The sequence below is a fragment of the Melopsittacus undulatus genome, chromosome 5, assembly GCF_012275295.1.
Source record: "Melopsittacus undulatus isolate bMelUnd1 chromosome 5, bMelUnd1.mat.Z, whole genome shotgun sequence".
Taxonomy (NCBI): Eukaryota; Metazoa; Chordata; class Aves; order Psittaciformes; family Psittaculidae; genus Melopsittacus; species Melopsittacus undulatus.
In genome coordinates, this window is record NC_047531.1 from 56,091,960 (window position 1) to 56,108,676 (window position 16,717).

The 16,717-nt window shown below is 40.5% G+C and overlaps 1 protein-coding gene across 3 annotated transcripts in view; it reads left to right on the plus strand.

The window, feature by feature from the left end:
- Positions 1-16,717, plus strand: part of WNK1 (WNK lysine deficient protein kinase 1) — a 105,832-nt gene that overhangs the window by 72,528 nt on the left and 16,587 nt on the right. The window contains exons 10-20 of one of the 3 annotated variants that reach the window (XM_031044929.2): positions 169-318; positions 1,371-1,844; positions 2,957-3,238; positions 3,911-4,002; positions 4,542-4,704; positions 5,124-5,240; positions 7,343-7,516; positions 8,288-8,339; positions 8,501-8,641; positions 8,972-10,398; positions 13,029-13,112. In XM_031044929.2, coding sequence (XP_030900789.2) covers positions 169-318; positions 1,371-1,844; positions 2,957-3,238; positions 3,911-4,002; positions 4,542-4,704; positions 5,124-5,240; positions 7,343-7,516; positions 8,288-8,339; positions 8,501-8,641; positions 8,972-10,398; positions 13,029-13,112 — 3,156 coding nt within the window. The remainder of the gene's footprint in view (positions 1-168; positions 319-1,370; positions 1,845-2,956; positions 3,239-3,910; positions 4,003-4,541; positions 4,705-5,123; positions 5,241-7,342; positions 7,517-8,287; positions 8,340-8,500; positions 8,642-8,971; positions 10,399-13,028; positions 13,113-16,717) is intronic. The other 2 variants (XM_031044930.2, XM_031044931.2) reach the window with 2 other exon arrangements.

A 16,717-nucleotide genomic window follows, 5' to 3' on the forward strand; every position in this document is an offset into this window, starting at 1 on the left:
TTAGTAATGCTAATAAGTAATTGCTAAAGCTATTAATATATGTAGAAGAACCACTGATGTCATGAGGGAGTTTAAAAAGTAGAATTTAAATAGGCTATACTTGAAAAACTTCTGTGGGGTTAAAAAATAGCTTCTGCCTATATAAATAGCCTCTTTTCCCTACTACAGAATGCACAGCAGCCAGCCTCTTCCCAACAGCCCGGACAGTACCAGCTGCAGCAGCCATCAGTTTCTGCTGGAGCCACTTCCACGCAAACTGTCTCTCAAACTCAGACTTCACAGATTATGCCAATGCCTCAGGCAGCAGCTGGGACACAGGTAAACAAAATTCTTTCTAGCAGAAGGTTTTGTGTTCTTTTTCACGGCTGACAAATTCAACATGCCACTACTTTCACTTTCGTCATCTTTTCTAATGGTTCCAAAACATTCATGTGAATAATGGTATTCTTAGTGGACTACAACTGTCAATTTTGTTTGAAAATGTGTTGGAAACCCTTTCTTTCACATGTGGCAGTCGTGAGTAATTTGAGGGAAGGATAGCATTTCCATGCACAAAGACCTTTAAACTGTCAAAAGTATTACGAGCCATACTGATTAATGGTGTACTATGAATGGATTCTCAGGAACTTGTCATTTCTCTACTTCCCATACAATGTCTATTTTCTACACCATTATATATGTAAAACATGTTCACTTATTTCAGTAGTGACCCATAAGGACTACCTTCTCCACTCTGCCAATCTTTCTTACTCAGCTCTTCTCCTCTCCTCCCTGGTCAAAATGCTTCTGTTACTGAATATTACTTAATTTTGGCTCATAACTCTATCTTGAACATGTGAGCCTTGATTTTGTTTTTAAAGTTGTTTTGTTGCTTGTTCATCTAAACTGCCTTTCCAATTGCATTGTCTGCTGGCTTTAATTGACATATCCCCTGCCATTCCCTGAATGCTGGCACGGTGGCTTTTCATTCTCTGTTGCTTTAGTCCCCATACCCAAAGCTGACAGATTTGTTGAAAGATTTGCGCTTTTCCTGTAACAAGGTAGGCTTGGATCTGGGGACAGAGCTGAGGGGAATTTGATTCTGTTTATGTGCAAGTCAGTGCTTCAGGGTATTTGAATGTTGCTCTTTCACCCTCTGTGGGTGTCTGTTTCAAGAGCTTGTTCAGTTTTTCAGGGGAAGTACTGTGAAGTGAGGACCTTTTGGAACACCAGCCAACTTCCCAGCCACTCTGCCAACTGTGCTCCCACCCACTTTAACTGAGTGCTATAACTTGAATAATTCTTTCTTTAACTAATGTGTAAAAGCTTTGCTTTCTGCAACCCTGCTTTTTTAAAAAGAAAATCTATCTCTATTTTCTTTACCTCCCCAGCTTCCTGTTTCCCAACCAGTGTCGATCATCCAAGGCGAGCCTCAGTTACCTGTTGCAGCACCTTCTCTCCCTCAGCCTTCAGTTGCCCCGTCAGTCCCCATTGGCTCTCATTTTCTTCCCATGGGACAGCCCTTGCCAACTTCCATGGTTCCCCAGTTCTCAGTCTCCCCATTGCCTGTAGCAGCTCCTCATGTGTCAGTGGCTCAGCCAGGTTTCCAGTCACTGCCCATTTCGATGGCAACTGGCATGAGTCAGCCATTGCTCACACTGGCAACGTCTGCTGCAGCAACCGCTGTCCCTGTAGGATCAACTGTTGTCCCTAGCCAGCTTCCCACACTGATGCAGCCTGTGGCTCAGTTGCCCAGCCAGGCTCTCCCACAGCTCCTGCAGCCAGCTGTCCAGTCCGTGGGATTGCCAGTCAGCATTGGACAAGCTGCTGAAGCTTCAGTTCCTGCTGGAGATGCTCTTTACCAGGTATTGTTGCAAGCCAGCAGAGCTCCTCCCCACATTTTTTTTCCTGTTCTTCTAAGGTACCAGATCTGAACTGCTTTCCCTGGCAAACTCCCTTCTCATAAGAGAGCCATTACGCCACCCAGATAAATTCTGTTGTTTTGTAAAGGTCAGTTTTAAGGAGGGGGAAAAACCAAAGTCCTTAGACACCCAGGTGTTTTCAGCTTTTTATTTTTGGCAACAGAATATGTCTGAAATGACGGAATCATATTGCAGGACTTTGTTTAACCACTGTGTGAAGGAGGACAGCAATGTATCTTAAGATAAAAGAGATCTGTCAACTTGGGGGGGGGGGGGGCGGGGGAAGTCCAAAAAAATGTAATTTTAAAACTGGGAGACATGTGTTGGAAAGAAAATCCATGGCAGCATATTTGGCAATGTCAGTGTTTCATTTCACATCTGGGAAGGGGTAGAATGTCTTTTCTAGAAGTAAGTCAGACAGCACAGATCTTGAACGTGGCGTAAGTACCTGATGCTAGTTGTGAAATGCTAGATTGGTGGGCATGAACTGCTTCAGCAATACAGTTGATTATAGCAATTGTTCAGTAAATCAATACAGTTGTCCTTCAGATTGTATAGATTTAGAAATATCTGCACTGGGATTATAAGGAGTACTGTAGAACAGAAATGTTCCTTGTAGGAATGTTCCTTGGTTCCTGGGTCAGCTTATCACAAGAGGAGAGGTAGAACAGGAGGACTTTATTAGTCTCAAGAAAGCAATAATTGCATAACATCTTCTGAGCAATGGTGGTTCAGCCTGAAAATTCTTTCAACTCATTTCAAGTCTCAGGCCTTAATATTTTAAGCCAAACAGACAACTGTGAGAGTTGAGAGATGGAGATTGTGTTCCCTAAGACTTGGAACTTGCAGTGGGAATTTGCTTGTTCAAGCATGTTGACTCGTAAGCTGAGCTTTGGCTATGTGAGCAGTTTGCTTCTCTGGGAAGATCTTGGGTGTGCTAGGGAAAGTACAGAAGTTTGGAACGTGCCCCTGAAACTGATTACCCTTTTGGGAGTTTTTCAACTCTTCCTAATTAGCTGTCATTCACTTACTTGACTCCCTCATTTCTATTACAGGGCTTCCCAACTCGGCTGCCACCTCAGTACCCAGGGGACTCAAGTGTTGCACCTTCCTCTGCTGTGGCCTCTGTTAGCATTCCTTCTGCCGTACTCTCCCCTCCCTTACCAGCAGATGCAATGGCTCAGCCGGGCTATCTTGCTCCTGCTGGGCAGCCGTATGTGGAGCAGAATGTCCTAGTTCCTATGGGCAGCCTAGGAGGACAGGTTCAAGTCCCCCAGCCTACAGTCAGTTTAGCACAGCCAGCCTCATCTGCCTCCTCACAGCAGACAGGTTTGGAGGTAAGTATGTTAAATATAATGTAACAATACGTTTAGGGTGTATGAATTATGCAACAGTGTATGTGTGTGGGGAAATAATCCCTTCCATACTTGTTTTCAGTTGGAAATTAATATTTCAAATGACCTTTTTCTTACAGCAGAATGTCATGCCAATGTGGGGACCTTGTTGCCACTGGCTGTTCTGTTGGGAAGTGAGTGTGCATCCTGCAGGCAAAAACCTGTTAACACTTCACTTCTTGCTAGTACTGTAGAACATTTTTGCCATACCAAAGACAAACTGCAACTGACAGCCTTTGAGAACCTGTCGTTATGCGTACTCCCTGCAGCACTGTTCTTGCTAGGGAGAGTTTGAATTGTCTGTGTTCTGCATTGGCTTGCCTTTTGCACATTCTGCTAGTAAGACTGTGGCTGCATGGCAAACTGTAGTGACATGTAGCAATAGAAGGGATGGCTGATTTCCTTTCCCCACCCCTCCGCAGATGATGATTTGCTTCACTGCAGTTTGCTCTAGAATCTTTTATAAATTGGAGCTGTCTAGATGCCAGCTGTTTGAAGTAGGTAATGCTTTTAGCTTTACAACTTATTTGGGAGGAAACATGGAAGACTACTGGGTTACTTGAAAAAGGAATGGTATTTTCTGGGGGTGTTCTTGATATAGGTTTCTATCCGTAGGGTACTCAGGGAGTCTCACAGACTGCCCTTTCTGAGACTCTTCCAGCAACACAGCCTGCTCAGTCCACAGCTTTGGCTTCCTCTATGGATAGGTAAGCAGTATTTTCTTTTCACCAAACTGAATTTCAGTTTCATGTGTTAGATTATTCTTCCTTGATGATCTTTTTCACCAGGGATATTTTTTTCACTGGTGGTGTTCTTGAAGATTTGAGGAAGTACACCTCCTAGAGGAAAAATTAGCTCATGAAACCAGGGTATGACGGGAGTAAATAAGATCGTCTGTAGTGATTTAACTTCTAATCCTTTGGTATTTTTCATGTCGAATGGATCATAAGGGTTGCTTTTTCTGTCCTTTTGGTACTCAAACACAATTCAAACTCCAAATAGCTTGAAAACATATTCAGAAGATACATTTATACAACTTAGTTTGCCAGAGATGTTTAGCTAAGTAATTGCTATTAGAATTGCTATTCAAGCAGCCTTAACTGTTGACAAGACTATTCTCTCCTGCTCTGCAGTTAACAGACATCTGCTGTACAGAAAAGAGTGCCATCTGGTAGGGTGAACTGTATTGTTGCAGTTGTGGAGTTCATGAAAACTAATGTAAAGTTACTTTCTTGGTTTCTTTTAGTGCACATTCTGATGTTGCTTCAGGATTGAGTGATGGCAATGAGAATGTTCCAACTTCTAGCGGAAGGCATGAAGGGAGAACTACTAAACGCCATATGCGGAGGTCTGTCCGCAGTCGGTCCCGCCATGAGAAGACTGCTAGGCCGAAACTGAGAATTCTGAATGTATGTTTGTTTTAGTGACGGTTTGGTAGTGATGATGTCTTTCTTGAGCTTCAAAATGTTTCTTTTCCTTTGAGAAATGTGTCTCTTCTTTGGTCTTGTTCTGCATCTCACTCCCCCCACCCCTCCAGTGTATTCCTTCTGCTTCTGTAGTCAGCGTGCCAAACAACATCTATTAAGAGCTTTTTGAAGCACTAGATATGGCAAAATTGGCTTGCTTAACCAACTAGCGATTCCATAGGCTGTGCCAGAATATTTAATGTATCCTCAGAAAAAATGATGCTGTACATGGCACCGTTTATTACACTGGAAAAAGGGAATGCGTTTGTATTAGATGAGTACCGTCGGTTTGTCTCTGTGAGCTTTAATGTGCAAATCTTAAATTCTCATGCTTTTGGTTTGAGCTGTTTTCTTTGCTTCAGGTTTCAAATAAAGGTGATCGGGTAGTGGAATGCCAGCTAGAGACACACAATCGGAAAATGGTTACTTTCAAATTTGATTTGGATGGTGACAACCCTGAGGAAATAGCTTCAATTATGGTAAGATACATTTTAGAGATGAAGAATAGAATCCAGTCTTAATTGCAGCAGTAATATAAGCAGTCTTACTTTCTCCATGTTTCAGAATTATTTTTCCATGTAGCATGGTGTGTGCTTACCTTACGTACGCAAACTTAAAAAGAAACTGGGCACAGAGTTGGTACACCAAACTGACAGTATTGCATGCTCAGTTCACATGAAAATTTGCATCCGTTTTGCATTAGAATTGCAGTTTTATCAAGCAAATCTGCTTTTGCTTTTTTTGCAGTCTGATTTTTTAAAAAAGCTGCAAGCATCTTTCTGAAAGTGCCAGATTAAAAAATATTCCGTTTGCCTCTCTAAGAGCAAACATTGCTGGAACTTCAAAACTTACGATTAAACTGAGTGTTTTGCTGTTGTTCTCAACTGAAATGGCAAGATTCTACCCTTAAAGTAAGGAGGGGGAATCACTTTGTGATTTCTGGAAGTTGGTGATGACTGCTGCTCTTGGCTTTCTCAAAGAAGCAAACCTCTCTGTTTAATGTATAATGGTCAAGCATAGAAAAGAACTTGCTCTGTAGAGATAAATTTTAAGAAGAATACTGCGTAGCATGGAACAGAACAACCCACCCCTTATCCACCCTGTTTTTTTCTTTATTTAAACTCATTCTTGGGCTAGTACAATCTAAATGAAACTGAGAATTTTAGTGTTATTGAACACAAAAAGCAGTATCTTTTGCCAGCTTCTTGGGCACCTGTGCAGCATTTATTTTTTAGCTTAGAGAGGTAGTAGAGGAGTAGGTGGTGTGTGCTGGATCCGTATCTGTCAAAAGAAACAGAATCAGTGACATAGGAGAAACCATCTCTTCACCACTGAGGGCTTTCTGAGGAAGAAGTTGGTTCTATGTACATGTATGGCAGTGTAAACAGATCAGTCACGTGAGGTCAAGTGCCAAGAAATACAGAGAGAATACACAGATGTCTCCCTCTAACCTAAAGACATCCTATGGAGGTATAAAAGAGTATGGTTGATTTAAAAAAAAAACAAAACCAAAAGAAACACAGAGCAAAAGAAGTGCACTGTGCATCCAGAATGCAGTCACATAGTTGAAAGCATGCAACCTAGTTTAGACAACTGAAGCTGGGATTTTGTGCTCATTGATTTTCTTGTTGAATATTGAAGAAACTTTTGTTAACATTTCCTAGTTTCCTTTTAATCAGGATACTATTAGGTGTGCCCCATATAGCTATCTGTCCAACTTAAAGCACTGAAGGCAAGTATTCTACATTTCAGAGGGTGATATAAGCACATCATGTTTGTCTTTCCTTTCTCTGAACCAGCATCCCAGAAATCTGATGTAAAAGCAATGTCTCAGGCTTTACCTCTAAGGTGCTTTTTGTCTCTCTCTCAACTGTGACTGACAGCTTTAATTCTGTTTCATAGACTGTCTCTCAGAGTTATCTCATTGCATTATTTTAGGAAACAGAATTTTCTTATAGGTCAGACAAACTACGAGTGTCTTTCTAAATATCAAATGTGCTTGTTTCTTCCAACATAAGCAGCAGATTTTATCTTTGTACAGCAGTATAATGTATTGAAACTAGATAGGCTGAGCAGTCTTCCTCTCCATATATTTGGGACATAATTAATGCTTGCATTTATGTACTACATCCAGACATTTTGTTTAGTGATATGCAGCCTGCATAGAGTAGAAGTTCTATATGGCATGTAAAGAGAGAAGCACAGAACAGCTTACAGTACAGATTGTTTTTTTTCTGTATTATGGTTTTCTGTAAATGTGACTCTTACTGTACGTAAGATAGCAGCCTGATCTTGCTGCTTAATTTTAAATTTTCACAGTGCTTAGCAAAGATTGAGTTGGCAATCTGGTGAAGAAATGAGACTGGATATTGTTCCACAACAAAGAGTAAACCAGGGCAAATGCTTCTGTTCTGGGTATAATTTCAGAAACAATTGCATTTCTCTTAGGTGTCACCATCTTTATCTTCTGCTTAAAAGCAGTGAAAGGAGGGCAAACAGCACAAAAAGTAGATGATGGTTATTAAATATATTGGTTTGAAATTATTTATGGAAAATTGTTGTTGCTTTGTTTTCTTTACAGGTGCAGAATGAGTTTATTTTAGCAACCGAGAGAGACTCATTCGTAGAACAGGTACGAGAGATTATTGAGAAAGCAGATGAAATGCTAAGTGAGGATGTAAGTGTGGAGCCAGAAGGTGATCAGGGTTTGGAGAGTATGCGGACAAAAGATGATGGCTTCTTTCCTGGGTCACAGGTATGTAAAGGACAGATTGCCTTATTTATTTGTATTTTCCATTTTGGGTAGTATGGTTCTGCGAGCAGAGCTAGCTAGAAACTGAAACTTTATTTCATGAATCATCAAAGCTTAATAAATAAATGAAAATATGAACAGAGAAAGCTTCATATTGGAGTGAGAGCCTAAAACTAATTTAGAAAACTAGTTAATGTAGACCTCTTGCTTTACGCTTCCAAAGCTGCTGAATCTCCTGATAGTCCACTAAACAGACAATATTAAATGCTGAGGTTTCATGGATTTGAAGTTATAGTGAGGTAGGACACTAAAACCCCCAGCCCTGTGCTGCTTACTAAACACCAAGAGCCTGAATTCGAGCTCTCTACCCAGTGAACTACTAAGAGATTAGATGGCTTGGCTAGGAAACACAAGTTTTGAAACTGGTTGCTGGGAATAAGAAGGGGTGACATATCCTGAGTCTCTTCCTTATTTCCATCTAGAGCTAGTTTGAAACATCCATCCATCTGTGGCATGCTTAAGGAAGTCAGTTGGACTGCCAGTTAAAAAATGTGTTTAGATCAGTTTGCTATATTGATGTTCACAAAGCTGAGAAGCTTTAAAAGCACTGTAGCTGATGTTTGACTGGGCAGAATGCCATTACTTTGGTAATGGTGCTTGGGTCCAAGGTACTGCTTACCTAAAATACCCACTTTTCAATAAGTTGGCATTTTAAGAACTATCTTGGGGTTTTCTGTTTCAGAATAGAACTTTAAATTTTATCTTACTTTACAGAAATTAGAGTTCAAACAGCCAGATCCTACATCTTCCATGCCTCAAAGAATAGGTAAGTCTTTTGTGATTTTTTTCAACAGTTACCTTTTTCTGTTTCAGCGGATGGGTGCAGCCAAGTTTTTGTTTTGTATGATGGAGTGCACATTCCATATTGCAGGTTATGTGTTCAGTTACAGCCATGTGTCACTAAACATCTCACTTCTTTCTGTTTAGGGGTTCCTCCTAGCTCCTTTACCCAAGTTGTCCATTCTGCAGGAAGACGGTTTATTGTCAGCCCTGTCCCTGAGAGTCGGTTAAAAGAACAGGGCTTTTTCACATCTGCTGTTCCTGGAGGAAAAGAATCTTCGGATGTGGGTATGTTATAAAAACTCTTAAAATCTGATGCCTGAAACATGTTCATCAAAAACTGAGGTTTAACAAACTAAACTGTTCCTAAAGACTTCTTATGGTACTTAGGGAAATAAGGAACTGTCTGTGCTGGTAAGAAGTGACTGTAATTTGAGTGATACTATGCAGGATTCTTGGGACAAAAATGCTGTGAAACCTTGATTCTGTAATTTAATGTAAGCCTGTATTTATAAGTGCTTTTTTATTATGCTGGTTAAATGTGATCTAAGTCTAGCATTAGACATTAATACACTGTTAAAGTTTTCCAGGTAGACTGACATTTTTCTCTTCTTCCAGTTGCTGCATCCCCACTCCATGGTCCTGGCATGAATCTCTCCCACTCGGCATCGTCACTGAGCTTGCAGCAGGCTTTCTCTGAGATGGGGCATGGTCAAATGACAGAAGGACCTAGTACAGCTCCTCCAGTATTCAATCAGTCAATACCACCATTTCCACCTGCACTTTCTACTGGGTCAGGCAGTAGTGTACCTCCTGCATCTGTGGCTGCTTCTACAGTATCTGCTCCCTCCACCACTGGTGATTCTCTTCCAGGATCTGTTACTTTGCCTTCAGAAAGTGCAGCTGTTGGAGTTGCTCCAAGTGCAAGTGTGCCAAGCTCTATTTCTGTACCTCCAGCCTCACAATCTGGACAGCAATCAACTGGTGTCGCTTCCAGTGTGAGCGCTCCTGCTTCTTTCTCCTTACCTACCACATCCCAGCCTGCGCAACCAGTAACTGGAGACGTTGCCCCCAGTATCAGCACACCATCGTCTGTGGCACTGCCATCTACACAGGTTCCTGGTGTCACTGGTCTTGGTGTCGTTGCACCAGCTGTGACATCTCAGTCTACTCCTCAGATTGTAAGTAGTATGGCAACACCACAGACATCTGTTGCCCTGTCTGTGGCTCCAAATATGGCTTTGCAGCTTCCTCAGCTTAGTAGCAGTGGCTCGGTCTCCAGTCTGGCAGAAACAACAGTTGTAAGTGCTCCGCAGTCACTACCTGAGAGTGGGCAGTCTATGGATAAACCACACCTCTGCAGTGCAGCTGGCTTATCTCTTCCCATCTCTGCACCTTTGTCATCCTCAGTAGCAACAAGTATATGTGGTTCAGTTTCTCAGCCAGTGATACATCCCTTACTTGTCCCGTCAGGAATTACATCAACACCTGTCCTACCCCAGATTCCAGGTGCAACACCCATGTTGCCCCAGGTTCCCTTACCTGGTGTGTTACCACAGCCGGTCACTAACTTGCCTGCAGTACAGCAAACTCTGATACACAGCCAGCCTCAACCAGCTCCATTACCCAATCAGCCTCATATTCACTGTCTGGAGCCTGATGCTGATGCTCAGTCTAAAGCTCCTGGTATTGATGATATAAAGACCCTGGAAGAAAAGCTACGGTCTCTCTTCAGTGAACATGGTAACGTGGGAACAGCGCATCCATCAGTATCTTTGGAGACGTCATTGGTAATGGAAACTACAGTTATCCCTGGGATACCAACCACTGTTGTCGCACCAACTAAACCCTTGACATCCATTAGCACTTGTATACCTCCGAGCAGTTTGCCTCTTGGACCAACTGGCTTGCCAGTGCTCACACCAGTTGCCACTCCCGGGCAAGTGATCACCCCAGTCAGCTATATTTCGGCATCAAGCAGCATTGCCACAGCAGTAGTGAAACCAGGGACCTCTCCTTCAAAGCCCCCCCTTAGCAGGGTACCGGTAAGAAATGCAACAATTGTGTGAATATTCAAGTATTGTAGGAAACTGCTTTCTTAAACAGAAGCCCTTTTGTAAAGCAAAACACTTATTCATGCAGAGGTGTCATCATTTGATATAATACTGATGCTCTGGTTTTTTTTGTGTGTCCCAAGAGGTGCTTTATTTTGTCCATATTGGAAAAAAAAGTCCAATTCTATATTGTGCCTCTAAGACAGTTCTCTAGTGTTGGCTGTTATTTTTTCTTACACCTACACTACAAAGAGTGAAGCAGCTGTGGTTTGTTTTGTTGTTTGGGGCTTTTTTTTTCCAAATAGAATTGAGAAGGCTGGAATGAGACGGGGTGGTTGTATTTTTCACAGAGAGTCAGGGTAGCTTAGTTTTTGCTTCCTATCATTAGCCAGTTCCTTGAAGTCAAGGCTGAAACTTTTAAGTCTTCCACTGCTTATGCAGTGTGGGGATGTTTTTCCTTCCAAATAGTAGATTTGTGAAGTTTACAAGGTACCTGGTTATCTGGAAAAACTTTTAGTGTTTGTTTACCGAATCATGCTCTTCAGACACTTTTATGAAAGAAATAGTCATGACTTATAGTAACAGCTTGTGCTGTGTCAAGAAGGTTGTTACCTTCGTGACATATCAGCATGTGAACCAAACCAGACATACCAACACGTGAAATTATATTCTTTTAAATGACTCCCTGGGCTGGGAGACAGTGCATTTCAATTTTTAAACTATTTTAGCCCTTTCCTTTTCAAAGGTAAATGGAAATAGGTTGAACAAAATTTTAGGTGTTTTAACAAACCAAAATCCTTAATACTCACTTCTTTTTTTCTCTAAGGTACTTTTCCACTCACCAGTACCCTGTGTTGGTGTTCTTTAGCCAGCCTTGCTATTAACCAGTTTCAGGCTGTTCAAATTGAGCTAATGCTTCTAGTGTCTTTGTTCATTAGTAGTCTTTTCCTTCTAGTTTTATTATTCAAACAAAGCTGAAAGTATCTGCCATGGAGGAGCAGGAGTATGTGCCAAGGAAACTGGGCAGGAAATGCAGACAGAGGCATGCATTTATATTGAAATGAAGTTGAGAATTAGAAAAGAAAGAAAGTAATAACAACTGCTATTGGTTCAGGAACAGTTGGAATAGTCAGAAACCTGCTAATTGAAAACCTGTAATTACAAAGGCTTGGGTTTAAATGTAATAAATGCTTACGGGTTTTGATTGTCAGTTGTGGAAAAACTACCTCTTCTGAAGCTTTCACTTCTGAATTAGTTGGGATTTTTTCCAAAGCTTACTCTTAGTTTCACGTTGTGTGTTGTTTTTGAGCTTTAAGGAGCTTATTGCTTTAGTTTTCTGGAGTTTACTAAACTCAGTATTTTGTTTATGAGCAACCTGCTAACCTAGACAGTTAAATGTGTTTTAACTTCTCTTATGAATTTATTTAAAGCATGTGTTGAGTCTTATTTATAAACAAAATCATTAATTTACCACAGCTTAAAAATTCATCATGCCTCAGAACAGGTAGCGTCTAAGTGTGTGTCCCTAATGTACAAAACAGCTGAGGCAATGCAGCTTGGTGTAGTACCTGCTGGAACATTTTTGGGAGGACAGAGATAAGAATGGAGTTTATCTTCACCAGGCACTTACTACTGCAATTTTAACCATTAGTTAAGCTGTGGTAAAACAGTTGCAAGCTAGAGCTGGTTCTTCTTGTTGAGAACCAGAATAGACTTTCAGCCAGTTACCCATATCCAGCAGTGCTCGCTGTTCCCAACTGACTACGGAAGTCAGTTGACCAACACTATAACTCTTACGGCTGTCATGGTCAAACCTTAGGATTACAGCTGAGAATAAGAATTGCAAATTGTGTAATGGATCGCTGAATTCCTAGAACTTCCCACTTCCTTAACAATGGAAATAACTAACTGGAATGTACTGTCTGACTTGGCAGAGAGGCTTTGATGCCTCCTTCTAACCTTTCAAGTCTCTCTAACCTCTTCCATATAACCTGGATGACTTCCCCCTACCCAGTTGCATGGCCTAGTCATCTTCTGTGGGTCATCACCAGCCTTCAGGTTCAAAAAAAAGCGATGGATCAAGAGATTGGTGTGAAAGGTCTATAAATCTGCTTTCCAACAAGTGGAGACATCCTTAGGCATGACAGTTCCTGTTCTCAAGTCATGTTGCTTGGAACAATTTGCCAGAAGCACATAGCTTGCCGTTGCTAATGGGCAGTTAACATAGGTCTGTTGCAAGGAGATCAAGTGCAGTGCTGCACTCTCTAAATTAAGCTTCTTGGAAACATAATTGGTTTTTGAAAGAATTACTGAAGCATTTCTTGCAGACTTGAAAATAATGTCCTCAAGATACTTTGCTCCTCGACACAGCAGCTTGTTTCAGCTGGAAATTGTGGCTGCTCATAGATAATGTAGGTTAAAAAATAAAGCAAAACCAAGCAACTCCCCCAGGTTTGTTGTGAAATTCCCTACAGACTCTATGCTAACTCTCCAGGAGGGAAGTCTCTACAGAAAAAAATGTTGAGCTTTCTGTTGTATGACATGACTGACTGTAGCTTGGTATCTGATCCTTCTGTTGTTCCGTGTCTGATGGACTCGCGTTTCCTCTTCGTTATCCATAGGTGCTACCAATAGGTTCTGAACTTCCGGCTGGCACTCCATCCAGTGAGCCGCTGCCACCTTTTCCAGGACCTTCACTAACTCAGGTGCTACACAACTTGGCAGAGTTTTATCCGATTCTTTTCCTTTCAAAGAGCATGTCTCAATTAAACTCTCCATTGCATGTTATTAATGCCCTTGTTTTTCTTTTCTTTTGACCGAGTAACCCCCTTTGTGTAAGTGTAGCAGTAGCCGGAGTCAGTTCAGCACTGGATGTGTAGCTTGCCCTTTGGGATGCTGTACCCAGTGTCTGAAATACAGGAACAATTAATCAGACTTGGGTTTTTACTGTGTGTTAATCTGAACTTTAGAGGGTTTTCTTAAAAACGTGACAGGTGAGTGTGTGCAAAAAACTTGAACCTGTTTTCTTCTTCAAAAGGGTTAGTAGCAAAAATAATAGTTCTTCAGGGAAGCAGTATATACTATAATGAAATGTTAATGAAAATACGAAGTTGGGTGCTTTGCAAATTCTGTATTTTTGTGGTTATTCCTACACTCTGATTTCATAAGGCTTTCAGGTACGCAAAAAGTATTTGAAGTTCCTGATCATAAACATGAGCTGAAATGTAATAGTGGTTTTCCCTTACTCAGATTCTGGCCTTGTATGCAGTAGCTGGCTTGGATGTTTGGTATGTGATTTGGACAGGTCATCAGCTCAAGAGCACAAAGATTTAATCTGTCTTCTGTTTAAAAATGGGAAAAAAAACCCAAGCCCAAACTGTAGTTGAAGGAACTATATTAAACCAAAACTGTGTTATGGATCTTCTAAATGATGTGTAATGGATTGCAACATGGGAATATTACATTTCAATATGAAGAAACCCCCTGAGAAAATAACCAAACAAAACCTGTGAAACCATGTGATAGTTGTGCTGCTTTTGAAAGAAGTCTGTGAATGAATGCAAAGGTGGCTTTTTACAGAATTATACTGAAGTATGCTTGACACAGAGCTATCACAATTTTATATTCAAAACTGTAGAAAAGATAGGATTCAAGTTGGTACCATGTGGTGCCTGCTTAAAGCTCAGAGTGATTTTGTGTTAAATCTGATGTTTCTGTGTACGTGTGCTGCTTAGAGTATTAACCTCTTTCACTTGTGGCTTACATTCACAGTGACTAGTCTTAGAATATGTGTTTGAAAGCTTGAATTGCAGTCAGTAATTTTAATAAAAGAAATAATTCACATAATATAATGCTTAAATATAATTTAAAAGTAGTTTCTATAAAAGAGCTACAGTATGAACATTTGTGGAGTGCTGACTAGCATTATAACCTGATTTCTGGGCTTTCTTGACCACTAAGAATTTTTATTTAATGCAGACTGAGCTAACTTTGATAAAGTTTTCTCTGTAACACTCTGCTAACATTCTCCCTCTCATCTCTTGCAATGCAGCTCTTGAGTTCAAGTTGCGTCTGTGGGAGGGAATTTAAAATAAACTTCAAGGTCATTTTTAGTTCTTTGCAAGCTGTTCATTTTGGGTTTTTTTTTATTTACAGTAGCTCCAGGAGAAAACTTTGATCTGAAAGGATTTAAGCTGAGTGTCATACAAAGGAATAGTGTTAGAGAACAGCAAATTTAAACTGTGCTAAGGTGACTTTAGTTAACGGGTTATCATGGCTCATGGTGTAAAGCTTAAACTGTAAAAGCTGAATTACATCTATTAGGGGACTAATCTTCAAAGATACCACTGGAGTAGTATTTCCATTTCTGTCTTTCAAATGTGAGGACCATGGTTCTAAAGGCATGAGTAGAATTTAACAGCAGGGCTTGTTAGCTGCTTTTGCGTAGTTCTGTTGGTTGTGACATTAATACTCCCTTTTAAACTTTCCCAGCTTTTTTTCCTCCAGTGTTCTCTATGCAGAAACTCTGCCTTTATTCAGCAGTTTCTTGAATTGTCCCAGTAAATATCGTTACTTTGTGATTTCTTAAGAATCTCTCAAGTTTGAATTTGCATAGAGTGGAAACAGTACAGTTGACCTAAGTTACTATGTGCCTTAAGTTGATGTCTCTTGCTGTTTGTTCTTACTCTGCCACCTTCTTGGTCTTCATCTGATGGAGCAAACTCAAATCAGTGACCTTAATAAAGTAGTCCTTGCACATGCCCTGTGTGTTTAGAACTACTTCTTGGTTGTCTCTTCTTTTTAATTTCAAAGCATGTTTGAATCTTTTGTAAGCATTGAGAACCCATCCACTACTTGGAAAGTATTATTCAGTGTGAAAAGGCAGAATTTTGTGTTCTTTGTATAAGAAAACTATGAAAGTGAAGGTATGGCTCTTGAAACCTGTCATGGAAAGGAGTGCTGCTGTATTTGATTTTATGCAGCTCCTTCCTAGCAGGCTGAATGAGGGCCATGTTCCTGCCCTGTGAGTAATCAGGAAATTAGTATCTTATGCTTCCAAACTGAGCAAGAAGCTGAGTAACTTACATGGAGCTGTAAGATGGCAGTGTTAGGAAGGAACAATATTTTTCTCCTGATGGTTTCTGGAGGCAGAAGCTGGTTTATGCCTTTTAGCCATTTCTTTCTCAAGTATGGTTTTTCTGAAGAAGAGACAATAATTTGGTGGTACTTCTTATCTGTGCTCTTACCATGAGCAAAGGTAGCAAAGGGTCCTGGAGGCAACTGGTTAAAATCAGTCACACTAAACTCATAGTCCTTTTTATTGTCATTGCTTGGAACTGGGTATATAAGTAATATTTTCCCCCAACCTCAAAGCACTTGCAGCCACTTAGTGTGACTCAGCCCACTGTACCACTGCAAAAGGGCGGCTTCTTCCTGTTTGTCATAGGTCTTCCTGGCAGGATTTGTGGTATGGAAGAGGCACAAATATAGATCCCTTGCTGCTTGTCCTTTGCAAACAGTTTACCTAATTTCACTTCTCATTTGAACTCTAAAGCCTGCCTAGGAATGAGATGAAATTGGAGGAGACCAGCTGGATCAAATCTGATTGACTGTTTTGAGCCTTTGGTGCTAGCACATAATACTATGTGGAAAATTACTGGCTTGTCTTAAAGTAGGTAGTCTTGCCTTCCTTACTGTGTCTGTCAGGAGCTCTTTGCACAACTTCTTTTCCTGAGTATCAGAATCCTAATTTGCAAGCAAAGAACATGTCATCTCAAGACCAGTTTTGGATATTTTGTTCCTCCTAAATATCTGTTCTGTTTATTTCTTAAATGTATTTAGATACATTTTCAAGCCTTATTTTGGTACCTTTGTTCTGTACAGATATCTTTATTTCCTGATCATTCAGATACCTTAACTCTTTGTTTACTTGAAGAAAAAATCATCTTGTGAGAATAAGTGATGAGAATCACATAGTATTCAAGTGAAATGTCCATTTTATTTTAGAGTATTACTGAAATTAATTAGCTCATTTATCTGCTAAGCATTATATAGGTCTGCATCTCTGTGTTTTATGTTTGTATTTGCCATGACCTCAGCTTCAGTTCTAAAAACAGATCTAGCTTTTTAGTGTAAAAGATTAGGAAGGATTAATGATGTTGAAGTTCAGATGAAAATTTCTACTCTGCAGGATCAGAACTGCAACTTGGTTCTATCTGCCAACACTTCCTTCTTCTATAGGTATCTTATGGGTATGGCCCTAAATAAGAAAAGTTCAGATTCACTCAGAATTACTGTATTTAAGAGATTT